General features: G+C 60.8%; 1 protein-coding gene across 2 annotated transcripts in view; it reads right to left on the bottom strand.

Annotated features, from left to right (window-relative positions):
* Positions 1–23,519, bottom strand: part of LOC114484936 (septin-9-like) — a 39,849-nt gene that overhangs the window by 3,183 nt on the left and 13,147 nt on the right. Inside the window, exon 1 of one of the 2 annotated variants that reach the window (XM_028484531.2) lies at positions 21,640–21,847. The exons of the other annotated variant lie outside the window; for it this stretch is intronic. Coding sequence (XP_028340332.1) covers positions 21,640–21,694 — 55 coding nt within the window. The 5' untranslated portion in view covers positions 21,695–21,847. Of the gene's footprint in view, positions 1–21,639; positions 21,848–23,519 lie in introns of those variants that run through there. 2 annotated transcript variants of the gene reach the window in all.

The raw sequence follows: 23,519 nt of genomic DNA on the forward strand, positions 1-23,519 counted from the left end.
TTTGGAGAGCCCCCTTCTTGGGGAGCCCATCTGAATGCACCTCCAACTGCAATTCATGAATTAAGACCCTGCACCAAAGCAAAGGCCTCCCTGAGTCGGGAGGCCCGATTCGGCGATGACTTGGAACCAGACTGGCCGGCACACAGATCACTGCTCCCCGGAACACAAAATCTACACAGAACGCACACACCCGGCCCCATCCGCCACCCTCTCCTCTCTTTGGCTGCTCTGTGTTTCTTCCTGGCACATGCCACTCCCTGGGCCCATACTATCTGCACGCTTAGCACTCATCTATATTATCTATCCAGGCATTCACTGGCCAGCGCCAACACCCCCATTAGTCTAGTTCTCTCTGAGAGGACAGGGGCTGTTCCCACCATCAGGACGGTCACTGCTCAGCAAACATCCCGGGCTGATGGGAGTTCTTGATGGCTTACGCCATCCCCACAAACAAGCACTGCCCCCACCCAAGGATTTCAAGTCCCCCCCCAAATCCAGGCTCACTCTTGCCTCCTCCCAAAGTCTGCCATGGTGGCCCCATGCAGTTCACGCCACTCCCTCCCGTGTCATCCTGATCACCCCAGTCTGCTGGGATTGGCTTCGGGGGTGGGGGCTCCCTGGGAAGAGAGCCGGAGTCCTCTCCTCTGTTACACCACGAGCCAGCCCTCCAGCCCTTCCTGGGCCTCGGGTGCTTCTTCTACACAACGTAAAGGCCAGACCGGATCACAGGTTTGTAACTGTCGGCCCAGAGCAGGGAGGCACCAGGCCCTCAACCCCATCTCAGCCTGAGAAGTTTCACTTTCCTCTAACGTTCTTTAGAGAGTTGAACAGTGTCCCCCCCAACCCAAAAGCTATGTCCAAGTCCTAACCCCCAGAACCTGTGAACGTGACCTTACTTAGAAAAAGTCTTTGCAGATGTAATCAAGGTAAGGATTCAAGATGAAATTATCCTGGATTTAGGGTGGGCTCTAAGTCCGGTAAGTGTCCTTATAAGAGAAAGAAGAGGGAGATCTGAGAGACACGGAGAAGAAGGTCATGTGACAACAGAGGCAGAGACTGGAGTGATGCAGCCGCAAGCCAAAGATGCCTGGAGCCATCAGAAGCTGGAAGAGGCCAGGAAGGATTCTTTCCTAGAAGCTTTGGAGAAAGCTGGCGCTGCCAACACCTTGCTTTTGGACTTCTGGCCTCCAGAACTATGGGAGTAAATTTCTGTTGTTTAAGCCACATTGTTTGTGGTCATCTGTTACAGCAGCCACAGGGACCGTTAGGGGGATGAAACCTCTGGGCTACAAGGTTGTCTGGGGCTCTTCACCTGGTGCTGTCATGCCCACTCTGTACCCAGCCCCACTCAAGAAATGCCCAAGGACTTCCCGTGGTGGCCCAGTGGTTAGGACTCGGCGCTTTCACTGCCGTGGGCCCGGGGTTCAATCCCTGGTCAGGGAACTAAGATTCTGCAAGCCGCGAGGTGTGGCCAAAACGTAAAAAAAAAAAAAAGAAGTAGAAACGTCCAACGGATGGACCAATGGAAGCGTGACGGAGCTCCAGAACTGCTGTATCAGGCACCCAGAGGAGGAAAAGCTGACTCCTTTTCCAGGAATCACACAAAACCCCGGACGGTAGGAGAAGTCATCGCGAGAATAACATTGCTCTAGATTTACACCGGAATATTTGGTGATGAAACCAAAGATCATTTTTTAAGGCAGGCTGTGCAAGGGATACCCTAGGAGCAGCCGCCTCTATACAGAGGATGTCATGACACAATTAGCACCCAGCTGGGAAGAATTAGGAGACGGCTTGTCACGAAGCTGGCAGGACAGGGTCCTCCAGCATCCCGTACCCCAACGGAAGTCCTAAACACACGCTCCAGGTCCTGCCCCAACACGCACAGCCACCCCTCCCTTTCCAGGGTCAAACTCACCCTGGAAACCCCTTCCACTTCCTCTGTGGAGAACGGCTATAATCCACCACGGCAGTGGGTGCTTTTTCCACTTTACTCTCCCCCCCGCCCCTGCGGAGAGGCAGCCCAGGGGGTCCAAGTGCGGCCGAGGAGGCCATCGAGAGTGCAGACTGGAGGCCCCTACGTGACTGCATCTGATGGGGGACCGACAGGCAGAAACGTGGCCTTTCACTGGACCAGGGCAGTGGGGAGGGGCGCTGTGCTGCTTCCTCTTTTGTCTGCAGGATGCTAAAGGCCCTCAGAGGGCAGGCAAGAGCCCGCCCCCCGCCCCACGACGGCCCCGAAGCTGGACAGGACAAACTGCATGGCTGCGGGGCACCAAACAAACCTGGGACCAGGCTGTACTGGGAGGGTCCCCGAACTGCCACTGGGAGGGAAAAGGACTGACACCTCCCACAGGGCACGGGGGGCCCACCCATCTTCACGCCATTTCCCAAATAAGAACCCCCCCGTCCTCCCTCTCGTGAAGCCAAGAGCCCCCAAAGCCGGGCTTGAACGCTGCTTGCTCCCCAAAGCCCTCCTCGGCCCCGATCAGCCCTCCCCCGCTTTGGCCCACTGCTGGGAATTTACCCCCAGGAACTCATCAGACGTACAGAAAGATTTATGTACGGGATGTTTGCATCAGCATTAAAACAGCAAATGCTGGAAACAATTCGAGTTTACGTAGATTTTTCTGAACCCATATGCCAGAGCCCTGCAAAGTCATCAAAATCACGGTTCTGAAGATGAGAAATGCTGAGAATACTAAGTAAAAATAGCAGGATCCAAGATGTATGCACGGGCCTGACTTCATCTCACACACACATGTGCAGGGTGCACGCACGTTCGAGGAGAACAGCCGTCTCGGGATGGAATCAGGGTGGCCGTCTAATTCATTACACTCTCCTGCCTTTCCCCAAGGTGCCTATGCGAATGTGGGTCACTTCATATTTTCAGGGGATAAAACCATCAACACTGCTCTTAAAAAACAAACCTTGCTAAGAAGAGGGGGAGGGTGTGGATAACTGCGCCTCCGGCCCAGCCTCCCCCGGTCCATCAAACACCTGCAGTCTCGGCTGCTGCAGAGGCCGGGCCGCCTGGCCACATGCAAACCTCCCGTCGTCGTGAGCATGGGGGTCGAGGCAGGAGCAGCCTGGATCTGGGCCTGTTTAAGGAGGAATGTGCGGCGCACAAGAGGCCATTGTGAGGGCCTCCCCGCCCCCCCCGCCCCCCACCGCTCTGACCGCAGGCACGCTGCCTGCCCGCAAACCTCTCCCCGCTCCAGGAACACTTCCTGGAGCACACCGCGGGCCTCAGTCTGGGGAGGGGACACGGGGTGAGCCACAGAGCCCTGCCCCAGCCTGGGACAAATGTCATGCAGAGAAATGTTAGAGGACAAGGTCAAAACAAAGCCATGGTCAGCTCCAGTGGGAGGAGCAACGTGGCCACTGCCCAGCTCAGGGGTCTGATTCTGGGCTCAGGCTCCAGGAGCATGGCCCTGGTGAAAGCGAGTCTCTTCCAGGCAGCGGCAAAGCAGGTTCTGTCCTGAGAAACAACGGCCACCCGGGAGCCAGGGTGAGACGCCCAGGGAACACAGGGTGCCAGGCGAAGGGCACCTCCTTGCTCCCTGGCCTGAGGCTGCAGGGAAAGGTCACAGGAAAACTCAACCTTGACGCTAAGTGCACGGGCCGTCAGACTCACAGAGTGAGTCCGGAGCGTGCGTGACCCCTGGGGTGGCCTGGGTGCAACCCCCCAGGTCCTGCTCTCCCGTGAGGACAGGGAGCTGGGGCTGCAGCTGGGCGGACAAGCTCCCTCCAGGGCAGCAGGGAAGATGCAACAGGAATCGGTGGGCCAACGGGCCAGTCCCTGAAATAACAATCCTCCGAAGGAAAGGAACCCAGGGCCACAAGAGCAAGATTTGGTCCCGGCGGAAGAACAAATTCACTGGGGAAAACCGGGCAGGGCAGGGCCAGGGGGACGATCCCAGGCAGAGGGCAGGGCAGAACAAAGGCCCTGCGTGCCTCGGATGAGCCGAGAGCTGGCCGGACGTGGGGGCCTTGCAGCCTGGATGCACGCTGCGCTCCTGCTTTCAGGGCCTAATGCAGGGGCTCAAACGGGGGGCGGCACAACCACGGTCACCTCCGGGCATCTGCTTCCCTACGTGCCGTGCTGAGGCGCTGACACAGCGGTGCCCGGGCAGCAAACACGACTGTTGTTGGTGTAACTGCCATCTGTGTGTGCACCCCGGGGGGTGGGTGTGCACACGTGCACGTGCGGTCACCCCACTGGTGGCCGAGGCTGCACGTGCCTTACCCCTGGCCATCACACCCACGGCCAGTATCTTCCCCCGTGCCCGAGGGCCTCCCCCGGCGCCCCCGGGTGCCCCCGTGGTGCCCAGGCCCGGAAGGCAGGAAGGGGTTAACAGTGCTTCCCTGGCGCACAGCCTTTGGGCAGTAACTGGAGGGTAGACACTCTGTGGGGCTTGGTGCAGGGTCCCACAGCACCGCCAGTGGTGTCTCACTCCCACGTCTGGGGACCACCTGGGATCACCTCCCACCTGAATCCCTGTCTCAGGAACTGCCTCGTGCGGGGGGGGGGGGGGCGGTGGAGGAGGGGCAGGGCTAAGAGGGCAGGTGAGAGCAGGTGGGGGGCGGTAGGCTCAGGGCAGGGAAGAGGATGCAGATGGGGAAAGTGGGAGGGGGTGTCCTCAGGAAGTAAAATAGTCCAAAAGGAAGGGCTTAAAATAGACACAGTGTTTGAGCAGAGCCTGGACAGGGACATCAGTAAACAGCACTGTCAGCGGGTGGCCCTGGGTTTCCCACTGAGAAACACAAGAGACCAGCCAAAGTCCAAACAAAGGAAGAGACAAGGCCCAGCACTGGCACTCACAGCTCAAAATGCTCCCCTCGGGCCTCTCCCCTGCCCTCCTCGGGCAGGCCTGGCTGGGCTGCAGGGCCAGCGGCAGCCTACAAACCCTGTCCAGTGCCAGCCCGTCCTGCTTCCCGCTCCGGCTCCGGCTCCGGAGTGCTGGCCGAGGGCACTGGCCGCCCTGGGCTTAGCCGCACACGTGGCTGAAGGCGGCACACGGCCGCTGCTCCCGGCCCTGGCCAGACGCAGGCCTGCCTCTCAGCACCCTGCACAGTCCCACCGTGACGGCCTGTGCGCTCTGGACAACAGGACCAAGCTGAGCCGCTTTCGCTCAGCCCTGAGGGGCCAGGCGGGGCGAGCCCAGCGTCCCTGAGAACTGGAGGTTCACCAGGGGGTCTTCACGCCCAGGTGAAAGCTGCGAGGTCAACCCCTCCACCGCGCAATTTATTTTGAGGATCATATTTTACTTTGGCCGTTAGGACACGGGCGCTCCAGGGGGCCTTCCTGCTCCCCACGGGCGGCCCCCCGGAGGCCTGGCCCACGGCCTGTCCTGGAACAGCGACGTGGGAAGGAGGTCTGCTGTGCCTGCCCGTTGGGTTCCCAAGTGGGGCCAAGAGAAAGCAACAGGCCCTCTCCTCCCTTCCCAGGCTTCCACTCACCGCAGCGGGACCCTCCACGCAGCCCTTCCCGCCCATGACATCTCTAGGCACAAAAAGAGCGCAAACGTGATCCCTGGCCCCCTCAACTCGGGACACGAACAAGACCCCTCACAACGGGCGGGGAGCCCAGTGGCAGCTGTGGTCAACAGGCAGCCCTCGGATTCCAGACCTCCTCTCAATCCCCAAATTCATTACGTTAATTCTCCCTGGAAAAAGCTCCCTAGCGCCCCGGCTAGCAAGGACACAGGCAGAACCAGCCCTCCCCAGCCCAGCTACATAGTGTATTCCACCCAGAATGGGTCCTGTCCGATTCCTTCACAGGGCTCCCAAGTCTCACGCCGTCTGCAGAGGACACCGGTCCAACAGTGGCCCCCAAAATGGTCTGAGTCCTAACTCCCGGAACCTGTGAAAGTGATGTGGGAAAAGGGTCTTTGCAGATGTAACTAAGGCAAGGATCTCGAAGCGAGATCATCCTGGATTAGGGTGGGCCCTAACTCCATGACAGGTGTCCTCGTAAGAGACAGAAAGGAAGACACACAGAGGAGAAGGCCGTGTGAAGATGCAGGGCCGCATACACAAGCCAAGGGACGCCGAGGATTCTCGGCCGTCACTGGAAACTGGGAGAGGGGCCTGGAAGAGGCTCTCACTCGGAGTCTCCAGAAGGAACCAACGCTGTCCACACCTGACATCCGACTTCTGGCCTCTAGACCTGGGAGAGACCAACCACACTGCTATGTTGGAAGCTCCCCAGCCCTGTGGCACTTTGCAGCCGCAGGAAGTTCACGCATCAAGAGAACAGATTTTTCGGCTGCCGTGGCCTCCCCGTTCCGAGGCCTCCCTGTTCAGCCTCCTCAGCCTCTGTTGATGCCGAAGCCACTTTCCGCAGTGACTCACCAGCTCGGGGAGGGGCACACGGGTGCCCTGGAATCGGGCTGGCTGGCAGGAAGGACCTCTCTCCTCTCAGCCTGCGTCAGCCATCAGGTCGCCCCAGACCTTCACAGCTGCCAACGCCTGGGCCAGCAGCCCCTTCCTGCTGCTGGCTGCCCCCTGGCCTCCGAGCCTCCCCCCCATCTTCCTGGGGCAGGGCCCTTGTGTCCAGCCCACCTGGGACGTCCCAGCTCACACCCGTTGTTCCACTGTCATCCATCAGGGCCCCCTGTTCATTCCCAACAGGGTCCCCATCGGGGCAATGAATTATCTGGTCGGCCTACCTAAGGCGGGTTCATTACCGGTGTTCCCCTCCCTGACGTCAGAGGAGGGTCTTGGGGTGACGGCTCTCAGGGTTGGGGAGCAGCCTGACAGTGGAGACCCTGGCAGGCATCGTGGGACAGCCACATAGCAACTTCTGCTTCAAGAAATCTCTCAACACAGAGAAAAACCACAGCAAACGCCCCGAGGAAGCCGCTTCTCAACCTGGGGCCTCTTCTCACTCCGGCCATCTCCCGGTCCCCCTGGTTCTGGCGACACCGGGGTCATTCCGGGCAGACTTTAACAGTCACCCTAAGACACTGGACTTCCTTCTTTCCTTGATGAAATTAAAGTTATGGCAACAAGAGCACATTTAGACCCATCTGTCCTCCCCCTCTTAGGCCAGCTGTGGGCTCTCTCCACTAAAAGGACAGAAGGAAGGGGGCTGAAGCTGCATGTGAGGAGATTCGGGCCAGATAGGGGAAGAATTTCCTGACCCAGGGTGGGGACGCTGGGTGGGGGGTGGTGACCAGGCTTCCTGAAAGGCCGAGGAGGAGGGCCTAGGTGCGGCCCAGCCTGGGGGGAGAGGAGGGGACAGAGGACCTTTCTGGCCTCCGAGGGTCAAAGGTCCCCTGATAAATGGCAGCCTAGGAGGGCAGGAGGGAGCCCCTGGGAGGGGACTGACTTCGAAACCAAAGCCACAGGCTGCAGCTCTGAGGGCTCAAAGGTTATAGGGCCCTTTAATCCACAACATGCCCCTCTCGGGCTGCCCCGGACGCCCTGGCTCCAGGTTGGAGCACAGCCCCTCCCCCAACAAGAGGGTTCCGCTGAGGGCTGTTCCCTGGATGCTCCCCCAGCCCCACCCCCCGACCACAGAGCAAGGATCATCCCGTCGGCGACAAGACTCTGCGAACAAGCTGGCCTGCTCACAGCCGTCCGCGCCCCTGCTGGCTCCTTCCCACACGACTGGGCTGGGCGCAGAGCAGGACCCCAGAGCCCCCGGGTGCACCGGGCGGTCTCAGCTCCACGGCACCGGGCTGGGCTGCCAGGCTGGCGGTCAGCGTGACAGTCCATCCTGGTGGAGCTGCTGTTCCCTTCTCTGTTCTCAGCGTAGCGGGTGGTGGCTGTTCCCTATCCACCGGGAAGAGGAACCATCCCGCTGACTACTGCAGGAAATGGTAGAAACACTTAAAAATGCAAAAAAAAAAAAAAAAACAAAAACAAAACAAAACAAAACCCTAATACCAGGGGCTGCTGGGCCCAGCTGGAGCCCTGCATTAATCACGCCAGAGGGACAGTTGCAGCTCTCTGTGCTGTGGCCTGAGGGCGGGCGCAGGCGGGTGCTGCCCAGGCCCGTATGAGCTCTGGACTAATTACAGGGGACGGTGGCCCCGGGGAGCAGAGTTCAGGCCCCGGTCAGAGCAGCAGCCAGGAGCCCAGCTGCTCCCCAGGCCTCCGAGGAATGGAGTGGGTCACAGCGCACGACCCCAAGCTAGCCAAGCTCCGCTGGGCGAGAGCACGGAGTCTCCGTGACCACAAAGCCCTGCAGGCACCAAGGCCGACTCAAGGGTCCAGGAGGACTTGGTCTCTACCCTCAAGGACACAGGGCTAGAGGGGGCTGGCAGAGAAGGAAGAGTCCAGAAAACTGACAGGAGGAAGTGGGTTTGTTGTGTGAGACAGGCCACAGCTGGACCTTGAGGAGATTCTGGAAGGGGCTCCCAGGGGCTGCCCAGCTGTTCCAAAGAGCCCTGGTGGGGCCTGAGTGAGGCCACCTCCAGGGCCCCTCTCGAGGCCTTACCAGGCTCTCACCAGGAACAGCCAGATCCTGGCCAGCTCAACACAGCCACCTGGAACTTGGGGAGAACCTGGAAACCTAAAGCAAGCCGGGCAAGGCCTCTAGGCCCGGCTGCACCACCAGGCAGAGGATCGGAGACGGGGCACCCTCACGCTCTGGGGATACGGACGGGGAGGCTGAGGCCCGCGGAGACCATCGGTCAAAGTCACGCCATTAAGCCCGTCCAAGCCTGGTCTCCCGACCCACACCCAGACACTCTGCTGCCCCCAGGGTGGGCTGATGCAGAGGGGCAAATGGGGCCCCCCCAAAGATTGTTCCGTGTCCTAACCCCCAGAAGCTGTGCACGTGACCTTATTTGGAAATAGGGTCTTTAAAGATGTAATTAAGAGCCTTGAGATTAGATTACCCTGGATTTAGGATGGATCCATAATCTGAGAATGAGTGTCCTCATAAGAGCAGAGACAGGGCTTCCCTGGTGGCGCAGTGGTTAAGAATCCGCCTGCCAATGCAGGGGACACGTGTTTGAGCCCTGGTCCTGGAAGATCCCACATGTCACAGAGCAACTAAGCCCGTGCGCCACAGCTACTGAGCCCACACACCACAACTACTGAAGCCTGCATGCCTAGAGCCTGTGCTCCGCAACAAGAGAAGCCACCGCAAAGGGAAGCCTGCACACAAGAGTAGGCTGCACTCGCCGCAACTAGAGAAAGCCCACGTGCAGCAACGAAGACCCAACGCAGCCAAAAATAAGTAAATAAATAAATTTATTCTTTTAAAAAAAAGGCAGAGAGAGAGACACGGAGGCACAGGGAGCAGAGACTGGGGGGATGTGTCTACCAGTCAAGGGCACCACGGTTGGCCAGCCCCCACCAGAAGCTGGGGGGAGAGGCTGGGCAGGAGGAACCAGCCCCACTCACACCTTGAATTTGGACTTTCTGGACTCAGAACTGTGCTTTAAGCCCCCAGCCCGTGGTCTTTGCTGCGGCCACAGGACACTCACATGCTCCTTTGGACTCCCAGCCCCTCACCCATCTCTGCTCCCCGCCTCCCTGAACTGGCCACCCAGCTGTTCTGTTCTTCTGTTGCACCTTCCAGGGGCCACCCAGCCGTGGCTTCCAGGCAACGACCCACTTATTCTTTTCTCTTTATGTGTGTTCTTTGAACCTCTGAGTGTTCACCTGCCCCCCACAGGTTTAGGCAAAAACCTCCCGAAGGACAGAACAGACCTGTCTTCTGGGCAGGGCGGGCACTGTGCCCCGAGCATTCTCGGAGGGTGACCGGCCTTAAATATGACCCTGTAAGGCGGCCTCCGGTCCCCCCACACTTTCTTCCCAAGAGAGGAAGGGCCTCTGGGGCGGGCAGCGTGGGAGCCTTCCGCCACCGGCCTGTGCAGCTGCAGGTGGACAGGTAAACTACCCACCCCCCGCAGAGCCACAGCCCCCAAACTGACAACCTCTCAGTTCTGCTTCTGGCCTGAGGGAGAGGGAAAAGATGAGAGGTGTATACAGTAAACTCCAAACCCTCTGTGCCAGAGAGTGCTCCGAGAGACCCACCCCCGCCCCTACCACCCAGCACCGCCACCTCGGCCCCATAACCTCTGACCTGGCTGCCGGCCACGCGGGGCCCAAGCTGCCAATCACCACCTCCCCGATTCCCACCCTGCAAATCCCCGGACAGCCAGGCCCTTCCAGCCACCAGCTGCAGGGGCCGTGGGGCAGAGAGGGCCAAGCCCCCCCTCATACACACACCAGGAAACTGCCCGGGTCCCCTACATCACCAGGGACACAACCAACCCCCCAGCCTGAAAGCCCCTGGGTGGGGGAGGTCCGGAGCAGCAGAGAGAACGCGCCTGCAGGAAACAGGGCTGCAGGTGGGAGTAGTTCTTTTCTTAACTAAAAATGGAGAATTTCAGCCAGGTTGTCCTCAGCAGAACCGCTAGGTGTAGGAGGGTCTGGGGGGGCGGTGTGCGGGGGGCTCTGCAGACAGCCCAGAGCTGGGGGCTGCCGGACGACGCACAGAGTTGTCACGAGTACCGTCTGCGCCCCCCCGAGCCAGGCAGCTGACCCCTCTGGCCTCAGCATCCTGGTCTCTTCCAGCTGGGACACCAAATGACCCCATGAGGGCCATTTTGGGGTCTGCCACCAGCTCCAAGTTTCTCTCATCGCTCCTGCGACACAGGCCCGGCAATTCCAAACACGCAGCAGAGCTGGAGGGGCCCGGCCAGCCCACCTCCCTTCTGAGCCGAGGTCGAGGACCAGGGCTCTGGCCACATTCCTCTGCAGCCGAACATGCAGCTGCCGGCGGTGCCTGCAGAGGTGGTCCCACAGCCTGCGCGCTTGGGCAAAAGCTTCACTCCACCCAGCACCCCAACCCAGAGCTGGAAAGAGCCAGCGGGACCCGGGGGTCCTGGCTCGGCCACCATCAGCCAGGGGACTAGTCACTTTGAGTCTCTCAAACTGGGGTGGGAGATCGGGTTGGGTGAGTTGTTTTTCTTTTTGACAATCAACTTTAAAAAATAATATCTATTGCTCTTTTCCTGGCTCTAAAAGCAATACAGAAAATGTATGTGCAATGCAGGAAATCTGCAAAACGTGGAGAAACGAAGGGAAAAACGTATATAAACCCATGACCCAGATAACCACTATCAATAGTTTGGCAAACACCCTTCCAATCTTTTCACTGAGTATATATATGAATTCTTTTTTTTTTTTTTTTTTTTGCGGTACGCGGGCCTCTCACTGTTGTGGCCTCTCCCGTTGCGGAGCACAGGCTCCGGACGCGCAGGCACAGCGGCCACGGCTCACGGGCCCAGCCGCTCCACGGCATGTGGGATCTTCCCGGACCAGGGCAGGCGGACTCTCAACCACTGCACCACCAGGGAGGCCCTATATGAATATTTTTAAAGCAGGCTCATGGAGACACGGCTCCAGGCTTTTCTCCTACAGCATCCCGCAGCCCACATCTCTATATATTCTTGCACTCGTTATCCAAATTCCTCTGTGGTTCTAAAGTTCTGGTTCCAGATCGTTCTCAGCTCCAACTGATGATCAGAATCATTTCTGGAGCTTGTTAAAAAATAGACTGTCCCCGCCTCCTGGAGGTTCTGTCAGGAAGGATGGGTGGGCCTGGCACCCCAGGGTATGTCCAGGGGACAGGTGGGTGAGGACCTCTGCCCTCCCGTGGGCTCACAAGCCTTCTCTCCATCCCCCTCCTGAGAAGATGCCACCTACGAAATGAATCTGCCGGAGTCTTGATCTCAGACGTCCAGCCTCCAGAACTGAGAGAAGTAAACGTGTGTTGTGTCAGCCCCCAAGTCTGTGGTCTTTTCGTTACAGGCGAAGACAGTTCCACTTTCCGCTAGGGCCTTGGGCCCTGCCTGGAATGTCCTATGAGTCTCTAAAAAGTGTCTGTTGCCTTGAATCTTTAACAGTCAGTGTTTACTGAGTGCTCACCACATACTGGACACCACCCTAAAGGCTTTTGTTACATTAGCTCATTCACTTCCCATGATCTCCAGGAGACGGAGAGATTTCACTCTCATCCCCATTTTATAGACGGGAAACTGAGGCACAGAGAGCCGAATGACCAGCCCACCATCACAGCGTGGGCAAGGGTGAAGCCGAACTGAGCCAGCACGCTGAATCATCATACCGCACTGCTTCAAACCCCACCCTGCCCCCTAAGAGCCAGACTCTAAAATCCTATAGCGCCTGCTACACAGCAGCACTGCTCCTGTACTGTGCTGGGCCCCAGACACACACCTGCAAGACGGGCCCTGTGATTCCCAGGTCACAAACGTGGTCATGGAGCTGGAAAGCAATGAGGCGGGGATGGGAGCAGAGGGGAATCCCGCCAGACCCCAGGCTCCGGACAAACGGCGGTCGCCACCCACCACTGCCAGGTAGACTGAGATTTCCATCCCAGCCGGGCAGGGTCAGCCCTGTGAGGTGGCACAGGCAAGGGCCGGGGCGGGGGGGAGGGGGCAGGTGCACTGGGGTCTGCCTTCCAGCGTGGCCTCGGGCCAGCCATGACCTGCACGACCTGTCCACCTTGCCGAGCTCCAGGAGGACCAAGCCCTTGATACAAAGTGCCCAGCCCGGGGCCTGGCATGCAGTAGGTGCTCAATAAGGAGACCGTTACACGAAGAGCAAGAACCAGCACAGAGGAAGTACCTGTGAGAGAAGGGGGAACAGCTGGAAGGGCTGGGACTTGGGTCAGAGAGAAAAAATTCAGGAGGGAGGCCGGAGCCCACCAGCTGGCTCCAGGGCAGCTGTTCGCAGGAGCCTGGCTCCATCTTGTAAATATTAGGAGAGATGTAAATATTTGAGTGCCACTCTCCCCCCCCCCCCCCCCGCCACCCCAAGCCCAGCCTCACTGGAGCTGCATCCAGGGCAGGGGCAAGATTTCTGCACTCACCAGCGTCCCCACCCCTCCCGCAGCTGCCCTCAAACTCCTCCTCCAGGGCCAGGAGCGGGGGTGGGGACAGCAACCAGGGAGGGAGGGGACACAACCCCACCTCTCCCTTCTCCTCTGCACTGCACCCGCAAAGGTATGAATGGGGCCTTCCCCATCTCACCCCCAAGGGGCCCCAGGGTTTCTTTTGTAGTTTAGCAGAAAAGCAAAGCAGCCCTTTCTGAGGTCTTCTGATGGAGGCCTGGGGAGTCAAGTTCGTTCGCCACTCCAGACCCACTCCACCCTCGCTACAGGAATACATCACGTGCCCCTCTCCCACCTGGATTATGCACCACCCAAGTCCCTCCCAGCTCTCTGACCAGGAGGAAAGATGGAGCCTGGAGCCTCTTCATGCCCCGACCTATGCTTGAAAGCACAGGCCCCTCCCACCACCTTCCACCTCAGTGCCAAGGGCACCTGTGCCAGGTGTGGGCATAACAGTGTCTTCCAAACAAACTACAAGTTGGCAGAAATTGCAACAGGAGCCAGCCAGCACCATCTGCCTGGAGACCCTACCTAGTAAACTCCTACCCAGGACTCTGCTTGGGTGTCCCTTCCTCCAGGAAGCCTTCCTGAACCTACCCCTCTCCTGGGCTCATGCCTGGACCCCCAGAACGTAGAACAGAGCTAGCACTTAGCTGGCGCCCACAAATAGCTGTTGAATAAACAAACGAATGAGCTGACTGTCTCTCCCACCCTGGCCATCCTCCTCCTGGCCCACCAGAGACAGAGGGATTCCAGCACTTACTTCATTTTGAACTGAAAGAAAAAACCCAAACCCAGCTACTCTACAGAGCACTCCTCCCCTGACTTGTGATGGGGGACAGGAGGCAGGGGACAGCAGAGAAGGCCACCCCTCCGGGCCTGGGATGGAGCCAGGAAAACTGGTATGCTTTTACTGTAGATAATATCAGTCTCCAGGGGCTCAGGGCAGAGGCCTGGCCTACCCCTCACAGGGAAACTGCCCACCCACGTGGAAAGGAGGGCCAGAGAGATAGCCCTGCCCAGGGTCGGCTTTCTGCACCCAGGGAGGGGCCAGCAGGGTCCAGGCTGAGATCCGGCCTAGGAGAGTCTGCAGAGCCAGAGACTGCTGGCCACGGATGGGCAGAACCAGAAACATCTCCCGTCTCACAGGAGACGGGGGAGGGGGCATGGCGAGGCAGCCGAATCTAGGCCCACTCTGCCCGGAGCTGCCGAGGACACCACGCCCTCTTCCTGCCAAAAAGTTCCATCAGTTAACCTCCCGCAGGGAGGGGGCCGTCTGTGTTCCAGTGGCTTCCTTCCCCATTCCCAGGGGGACCCTCAGCCACAGCACCTCCCACAAGGAGGTGCCCGGCACCCCCAGGCCTTGCCCCAGGGGACAGTCAAAAACCCAGCAGCCAGAAGAGCCCTAAGCCAGCACTCCTCGAAGGGCAGGGGAAGGCTGTGGGTTTGAGGGGGTAGAAAGCCGGACAGAACTATCAAAAAAGACTGGTCACTGGCTGCAGAAAGCTCAGAGTTCCAATCTCTCCTTGTTTGAGAGAGGGAAAAACCAGACCCAGGAACTCCCAACTCAGTCTTATAAAGGCCCAGGCGGCAAGGCAAACCCGACTCCCTACCCTGGCCCATCCCCCGCAAGACCCTCCTGAGGCCCTGGAGGTACACTTGCCCTCCATCTGTACCCAGGGAACACCCATCGAGCCCCCAACCAGATGGTCCCTTGGAGGCTGTAGCCAGAGAACAAGTGGAATGGACGGGAGGTGGGGGGGGGGGGTCACCTCTCCGCCTACCCTCCCCCATGCCACCTGGCCCTCCCAGTGTTTGAAGCCAGAGGCTCCCGCTCTTGGGGACAGGGACACAGGAAGCTCTAAGCCGTGTGTGGGGAGGGCACACTAATGTGTTCAAGGCCAGCTCCCTTGATTCTCTGGATTTTGCAACTTGGGGCAGACGTGGGCTTCCCCAGCTGGCCCAGAGACCCTGGCGGGCAGAGAAGGCTGGAGCCTACGGGGGCTCAGCATCCCAGGAGGGGCTGTCAGAGACTCAGGAATATGAGACAGAGAGTCCACAGAGAAGAACACCAGGCACAAAAATGACAGAGGCAGGTTGGAGCCTTATTCCCAGGGGCTCCCCCGCCTCCCCTGCAGCCCCTGCTCTGTCCTGTGGGGCGGGGGGCTCGCTGTGTATATTCGAAGGCCACCATCCTCTTGTCCCTTCGCCTAAATTTCTGGGCATTGGCAGCACTTTAAAAAATGACAACAAACTTGAAGTTTCTAGACCATCTCCTGGTCCAGGCTGAACGGAGCCTCCGGGCTCCGTCCAGACCAAATTAAACAGCCGGGGCCCAGAAACGCCCCAGGCGCCGGGGGTGTCTAGGGGCCAAGCACTGGGTCTGCTTGGCCAGAGAGAGATGACAAATCCTCCGCCTCTGGGACCATGTGCCAGAGAGTTCCAGCCTGTTTGGTCTCATAACAACAACTTAGCCTCCAAATTTGGGAAAAACCGAGAGAACTTTGGAAAGATAGCCACTGTTTGACCATTTTTCCTCAGTGGCTTTGTCAAGAAAAAGCAAAGGAACTGGTTTCCTGGCTGGGTTTCTAGGATAAACCAAAAAACTGACATCCCCTGAGGCCTTCATCTCTGCTAAATCTGGTAGCCCGGCACCCCTTACCCCCTACCCCAGCCCGCCCTTCTACACACACCACCTGGTCTTTGAGGGTCTAGGGCATGCACCCACTGTTCCTGCCCATCGGGAGCGCCTGGCCTGGCCTGGCAGGAAGGTGGGACTCCTGGGTTTGGGGGCCACCATGGATCCCTTGAGCCTGGCCCCCAGATCCTTGCTGCTGGCCCCGTGGTCCTGTCTGTACCCCAAGGAGACTCTTCTGATAGCAGCCAGCCCACCCCCAGCACAACGAGTGAGGGGCATTCAGCTGGGAAATGGGGGGCGGGGGCGTGTGCAACAATAGTGATGGCTGAGCTGAACCGTGGTAGGGGGCTTGATCTCGGAGTGTGACAACACCCCCGAACTCTGAACGTTCAAGGAAGAAGAGAAGGGGAGGCCCCATTCTGCTCAGCCAGCGCCAGGATGCGGGCTGCTGCGCCCCTGAGGGGCACGCCAAGGCCACAGTCACCAAGCTGCGAAGTCCCCGGCCCCCGCAGGGCAAGCATGCCACCTGCACGTTAGTACTTCCTTGGTGACGTCCCATCACGAATGGGCTGCCAGGCCGCTGCTTCCACTAGCAGGACAGCCTCGCCCAGAAACGTGGCCTGAGCAAGTACCCACCATGTGCTGGGCACAGTGCTAGCCGTGGCGGCCGCTGAGCCTGGGGGCTCACACTCCGGTGGGCTCGTTCCCCCAGGCACAGAGGCCCCAGCCCTCGCCCAGGCACCCTCCCCCCAGCCCTCAGCCTCAGCGGGCGCAGGGGTGCAGACCTAACCAGCCCCCGGGGCGGGCGAGCTCGAGGCACAAAGCTCTGGCCTCTGAGCCCTGGCTCTCCCCACTGGCCCCAGATGGGATCATCCTAGCTGCAACACACTGTGAAACACAGTCAGGAGTCGCAAAGGGCTGCTGGCCGAAGAGGATGCCCCAGTCAGCCCGCCCCGTCCCCGACAGCAGCTCCCAGTTACGACTCCCTTTCAGGAAGGCGGGCAGCCAGCAGAGCCACGGGCAGGCAGCCAGACCCCACTGTCTTCAAAGACAGGTGGTCCAGCGTACGCCTGTGTCGCTGCCCGTAGGACGGGCCCTTGGTCCACCCATCTGGGGCGCTCTGGGGTGGGGGGATGCAGCGGAGACTGGAATGACCTCCCCAGTGAAGGAACCCTGCAGCCCACCTGACCCAAGCCTCCAAGCTCTGACAGCGAAAGAGCGTGATGGGATGCCCACTGGGCCATCTGCTGGACTCAGGGGGACCCCCAGGCAGGCTCCGAATCTGCTGTGCTGACCATGCTACACAGTCTCACTCACCGCCCCGTCACCACTCAGGGAGACCCTTGCCGGTGGCCTCTGAACCCCTCCCTTCTGTCACCCAGATTCCTGCTTTAGGCATCCACGCCCACCTGTTCCTTGCAAATACCTGACCCCCCACCTCAAGCTCCGCTCCCGCGAGCAGGCACCAGGCTCAGGCTGTCGGCTATCTCCCCAAGATGACCTGCAGGCAGCGGGTGTTTATGACCCCATTCAACAGAAGGGGAAACTGAGGCTCAGGGGCCAAGACACCCTCCACCACCCAGCTGTCCAATGGCAGAGTGAGCCTGCCCTCCTGCACGGGGCTCCCAGCTGCCCTACCCGTCACTTCCCCCAAAGGCCCTCTCCCTTTGGATGCAAACTCCACCCACTTGTCTCTTTCAAACCTTCCTACGTGGACTTCCCTGGCGGTCCAGCCGTTGAGACTCCGCGCTTCCAATGCCGAGGGCCCAGGTTCGAACCCTGGTCGAGAACGAAGATTCCGCAAGCCACGCGGCACAACCAAAAAAAAAAAAACCTTCCTAGAGATCCATGTCCTCCAGAAAGCCTTTCCAGACCGACGCCCCACAGGACAGGGTGTCCCTCCCTGCTCGACCCACCTCCATGGCCCACTTCTGACCCTCAGCCCAGCCGATGACGGGGACGCTTCTGCCACCTGGCACGTGTATGTCCGCCCTCTGCCTCAAAATCAGGACGGTGGGTGAGCCTAGTCCCGGGCCCGGGACACAAGAGCGGCAGGCCAGCAAAGCCGGTGGTGGTCAGACCCGTCAGAGAGCCGTGCCCTCAGTCCCCTGCTGAAAAGCAGGACTCACTCCTCGAGAGTCCAGCAGAATGCTGGCAAGGCCAGCTCCTCCAGTCCACCAAGTAACCTCACGCCGCCATAGATCCTGTCTCCTGCCGCCAGATGAGAACTGCGGGATGCTGAATTCACAAGAGGCCTTGAGTCTGGCTGAAAAGCAGGACTCATCCCTCAAGAGGCCAATTGGCATTAATTAGGGGCAGATCTGCACCTGTCACAAAGCTAGGCCTTGTCCTCCTGGGAGGAAACGGGCACCTGAATCCAGCCATCGAGGGAGCCCTTGTCCAGGAGGTGTCTGGGCTCCCAGACAAGCAGGTGCATCTGCATGGTCTCGTCTCCCCAGGAGACCCTCTCCCTGCCCTCTGCCCGTTGTCATGCTCTGGGGCCTAGGGCCTGCTTGGGCTCCAGGACCTGGCTGGCAGGGTCCTCGAGGAGACGGCAGAGGGCTCAGAAGGGCAGACACGTCCTCTAGGCGGGAGAACAAGGCGCTGGGTCCGGAGCTCCCGGGTCCTGGGCCAGACTGTGTTTCAACCAACATCAAGGACTTTTAGGATTCTTTCTCCGCGTGCAAATCTGGTTACAGCAAACACTGCTAGGGAAAGTAGGCCAACAGCTGGCACTTGGAAGGGCTTTTGTTACACAAAGACCAGAGTTGTAGTAGCGTTTGCGATAGCAGATTTGGCCCGCGTTCACTAGAGAACACGCCGTTCGACTGCTCTGTGCCTGGCAGCCAGATAGGGGACTACGTCACCGCTCGGGCCACCCCATCACCCAGGGAGTGATGGGCGCGGAAGCCACCTGAGGCCCATCTTCAAACAGGGGAAAGTGGAAAATGAGACTCTCTCAAAAAAAAATCGCATCAGCAAAACACAAAATACTTTTCTTGCCCCTAGATGGGGCTCTCCATGGAGCCCTGAGATCCTCCTTAGAGCGAGAGCAAAGACCAGTGTGGGAGGTTTGCATCCATGGAGGACACTGCCACCCTCTCAGGCCTCCGGGAGACCTGAATCCACAGACGCGTCCAGAATAGAAGACAGGCTGAATCCCCGTGCCACCTCGGTGATGTGACGAAGCTTAAGGATCTCGCCCTCAGTCCTCCAGGGTGGGGAAGCGGACAGGCAGGACTAATAGGATGAAAAGAGAAGAGCGTTCCTCAGGGAAGGGGGCGGATGTGCCCGGGATGTGGGGCACCAGCAGAACTTAACGGTGGGTGCCCGCTCCATACCCCCCCCCCCCCCACATATCCAGCTGGGGCAGCTATCTGTCTGCCCTGCAGGGCATGCTGCTCTGGCCTGGATACTGCCATCGCCCCAAACCTCCAGGAAACACCCCATCAGAGCCCGTCGACCCCCGTTGCAGGACTCCAGCCTGCTCAGAACCCGGCTTCGCTGGGGGCCCCTGGGGCCTCCATCCTTCGGCCATCGACATGCGCTTGGAGACGGGGCCAGGTCCGCCAGCCTCAGGGACTATCGGGACTGCGACCCTACCTTGCGGGAACTGAGACGCCGAGTGGGCAGCCCGGGCCCAGGCCCCCCACTGCCCCAGAGAAACAGACCAGCACTTCTCCGGCTCCGAGCTCGGCCACTCCGGCTGCCTCCGCAGGACGGTCCGGGCCCCCGGCGGGTGGGCACACCTGGGCCTCGCCGTCCGGACGTGGCAAGCTGGCCCCTCTTTATGCCCCAGTCCTAATGGACCAGCTCATTCCGGCCTCCCCCGCTTCTGTCGCTGCCTGAACGCGCTCCTCCTCCCGCCGCAGTCAGATTGTGTCTCCTCCACACGACCTTCCTCTGCCCTGGCTCTGCCAGCTTGTATCACCCACTGCTGCTCTGGCTCAGACACTCTCCTCCTTCCCTGATCGCTCCTTCCCACGTCTCTCTGTTCGAGGCTATCAGCCCCCAAACCCAACTCCACTCCAAGTTCCTGGGGCTCTTAGGGAGGCCGCCTTTCTGTGCGGAGCCCCCCCCCCACCCGCCACACACACACACACACACGCGCGCACCAGGTGCACTCGGGGGGCTCTAACTCTCCTGTCTTCAGAGCACAACGGCTCTCCAGGGCACACAATGGAGAGGCTGACACACAGGGAACCAGGGGGTCCGAGGCCGTGCTCCCTAAGAGTGAGAAATCTCCCCCTGAAGGCACAGGGCTGCCAACTGCTGCACCAGGACGGTCTCAACGAGGCCATTGTCTCCAACTAAATGACAGCCTCGAGAAGCCGCCTGGGAAGCAGCTTCAGAGGCCACCAGCGTCTCCAGATGGGGCACTTCGGGGTGAGGATGGAGTCGCACGCGGGGCCGGGAGGGAGGGGCACTAACAGCCTACGTGGCACGAACTGTGACAGACCACACGACCCCCAAACCTCCCCCTCCCCATCCTGCCTCAGGGCTCCCATCGCATCCCCAGAAAGCCCAGAAAGCTCTGCTTCCAGGTTAGGGACCGCAAGCCAACCTAACTGCCACAGGCCACAGGAGAAAAGTACACACAGCGCAGAACCTGAAGGCGGCAGCAGTCTCCAGATTGGCCAGTTCTCCCGCTCAGACACTCAGGAGATGAAAGGCCCCTGAGGAGCTGCGGGAGGGCTGCTGGGGGCAAGCGGAAGGCGAAACAGAAGGAAGGAGACTCGGGGAGCACGCTGGGTATGAGCATGCACCCCAAGAGGTCCCGATGTTGGGGTACAAAAGCCGTCACAGCTCTGCAGACCCACACTCCCCTTGTTCAGTGCTCAGTGTAGGAGTCGGAAAAGTGCTCCAACCACAGAGCCAGCCCCCAGCGGACCCATCCCTCGCACAGGGCCAGCCGGCCACTGGACCCCACCCCCTCCTGTCTCTCCACCCCCTGCTAAGCCAGTCCAGGCCCAGCCCAGAATCTCAGTCTCTGGGGCTCTGCTTGGGGCCCAGCCAGGCTCTGGTCCTGGAGAAGTGGGCCACGTGCATGGCTGGGCTCTGGACCCCCAGATCTCAGTCCTGATTCTGCCCTTGGGGGAGGGGGACCTCCCCGCAAGGCATGGCACCTGGACGTCTGTTAACTCCTTTCAACCCAGCCTTCCCAAGGCCAGGTCCACCAGAGGGCTCTGCCCAAGGCTGCCTGGGAGCCCCTCCGAGGGGCGGGGGCTCCAGATCCCAGCAGAGGCAGACCCGCCCCTCAGAAATCCGGCCCCTAAGTGCTGGAGACTATTGTGTGAGCTTCCCTTCCGACCGCTTTATTTACTCCCCAACACGCAGTACGCAGAGCCACAGGCAGTCACGAGGACGCACGAAAGCCACACACACGAGCCCAGGACCGGGATGCCCTACCGCATCCAGCGGGAGAAGCCCCCCAAGTCTCTGAACACTGTGTAAACCCCGGAGGGGGGAGGGGACCAAAACGCACTCCCAACCGGCAAGCAGGCCCCTCCTCCCCTCACAGCCGGACTCCGGGAGGAGGAGGAGGATGTCCCCAGGCCCGGATGGGGACCGATGGGACGCCCCCCCTACACTCGCCGCGGCCTGGGCCGTGTCCACTCGGGTCCCTGCCCAGCCCGGATTCGGCTCAGCCCCGGCTCCGAAACTGGTGTGGGGGAGGGGGCTGTCCTGCGGGCGGGACGCGGGGGCGGGTAGCGAACTCCCCCAACCCGCCGCAGGGCCAGGGCCCCGAGGCCGACGGGGAGCGCGGGAGGGAGCGGACTGAGCGACAGCTGAGAGGGAAACCGTGCGCCAGGGCCGTTTGAGGAAGCCCCGCGAGCCCTCGAGGAGACTGTCGTCGCTCGGCAAACACAAACAACAATAAAAGGAAGGAAACCCGGCGGCAGCGCGCAGGGCGAGCGCAGGGGCCAGCGAGGGCGCGCGGTCCCCGCGTCCCCCTGACGGGGTGCTCCACGGAGGCGACGCGGGCGCGGGGCGGGAGGCGCGGCGGGAGGACGCCCCATCGGGGTCCTCCCTCCCCGTCCGCGCCCCCGTCTCGCCTGAGGTCCGCCCCGAGGGGCCCCCGAGCACGCCCGCGGCGCGGTGGCCGGCCGGCACCCACCTTCGAAGTCCGAAATGATCCCGTCCAGCTGCGCGTTGACCGCGGGGTCGGACATGGTGGCTCGCGGGCGGCGCGACGCGCGGAGGGCGGCGGCGAGGAAGCGCCCCGGCCGGCACGGGCCCTGCGCGCTGGCTGGGGGGCCGCGCCCGCGCTCCCGCCGTGCAGAGCTGGCCGCCGGAGCCCCTCGGCCCCCGGGCTCGGCTGAATGAATGGGGGAGGCGGGCGGGCGCCGGCGCTCCCTGCTCCCCGCGCCGCCGCCCCGCCCCGCCCCCGCCTCCCGGGCGGATCAGGTTCCCGCACCCGCGGCCCGGCCTCCGCTTCTCGCACTGGCTGCTCCGCCCGCCTGTCAAGGTTGGGCCTGGGGGGCTGGGACCCGAGCGGCCGCCGCGGGGACAGGCCGAGTCCCGGGCGCCCGACCCGAGAGCCCCCCTTCTCCCCGCCTGGCCCGCGCCCAGGGGACGGCGACGGACGCGGCCCCGGCGCCCTCCCCCCACGACGCCCCGCTGCGGCCAGATGTGGGCGGATGTGGAGGTCGGGCGGCGGCGCGGGGGCGGCGCCGAGGGGGGAAGAGATTCCTCCCTTTCCCTGGGGCGCAGGGTTCCTTCTGCGGGAGGTTTTATTTACGCAGCCAAACAAAGTTCGCCGCCGTCTTCCCGCGCGCAGCGCCTCCAAGGGTTAAGCGCTCGGACTGGGGGCCGGCAGGAGCCCAGCTTGTTGGCCAAGAGCCGAGGGGCGAGCGCCAGTCACGTGACCCGGGGCGGGGAGGGGGGCGCCAAATCCCACCCTCTCGGGGCACCTCTCCAGCTGCTCCCTACCCCCAGCCCACGGCCCCCGAGGCCGCTGCTGCACCCTCGGGGGCGGTGTCAGAGAAGGCGCTGGCCCACCGGGGACGCGGGGCAGGGACGGAACACCCTTGTCAGAACCTCCAGGGACACGTGCCACGCCAACGCTGCACAACAAGGGGCTTCCTGAAGGCAGAGCGTAGACCCCGTGTTCTCCCTGGTAAGGAGCAGATATTTCAAAGTATCTGAAGGGAGGAGTTGGGGGAGGGGACGGGGAGCAAGGGGCCTGCCGGTGAGGCTCGGCCCCATCTGGCCCACACCTCAGGCCTGGCCTTGCCCTCCTGGGCAGTTAATTTCTACCCTTCTCCGTACATTCGACAAACATTGATTAAGCCCTATTACCTACAAGGCAGGCAGGTCCCAAGGGCTGGGGACAAAAGGATGGGCTGGAACTTGAAGAGCAGCCGGGAAGGGCCCTCCAGGTCTGGCACCAACAATGGGGGTGGGGGGGTCTCTTCCAATCCCCCCAGCCAGTTAGGCACTCCTGCCTATCCTCCCATTTCCTTAGACCCAGGGCCTCTGCTCCAAGTCGGGGGCCTGTGTGAGAATAGCAGGGAAAGACGCTCTCTGTGCTGGTGGGCAATTCGGCAATACGGTGCCCTCCGGGTGGCATGCAAGTGCCCGAGAGCTCGTCCTGGGTCTCAGACTGGTCAGTGCCACTCCCCTCCCAGCCCCCACGCCCCCAGTTCTGAAAGATCCCAAATGCCCAGGGGATGCTGAGGCCTGATCGCCATCCCGGTTATTCAGGGCGTCTTGCGGAGAATGCAATGCGCTAGCCATGAGGAGCTTTTTTAAGTTGATGAAATCGAGTCCTTCCTTTTTAAGAAAAGAAGCAGTCTCTCCCTCCCCCATGCTTTGGATATTTTGAACTATTTTCAACCAAGTGAGTTTGTGGACAAGGAACTGCAAAACCACAGACATTTCAGATGTGCACACACCCTCTGCCTGGGAGCTGGGGTTTCAGAAATGGAGTCGCCACTGTCATTAATAGCACCCCTGGTGGCTTCCACACCAGCCGGGGCATTTCTTGTCTGAAAA

Source organism: Physeter macrocephalus, unplaced genomic scaffold, assembly GCF_002837175.3.
Source record: "Physeter macrocephalus isolate SW-GA unplaced genomic scaffold, ASM283717v5 random_182, whole genome shotgun sequence".
Lineage (NCBI taxonomy): Eukaryota > Metazoa > Chordata > Mammalia > Artiodactyla > Physeteridae > Physeter > Physeter macrocephalus.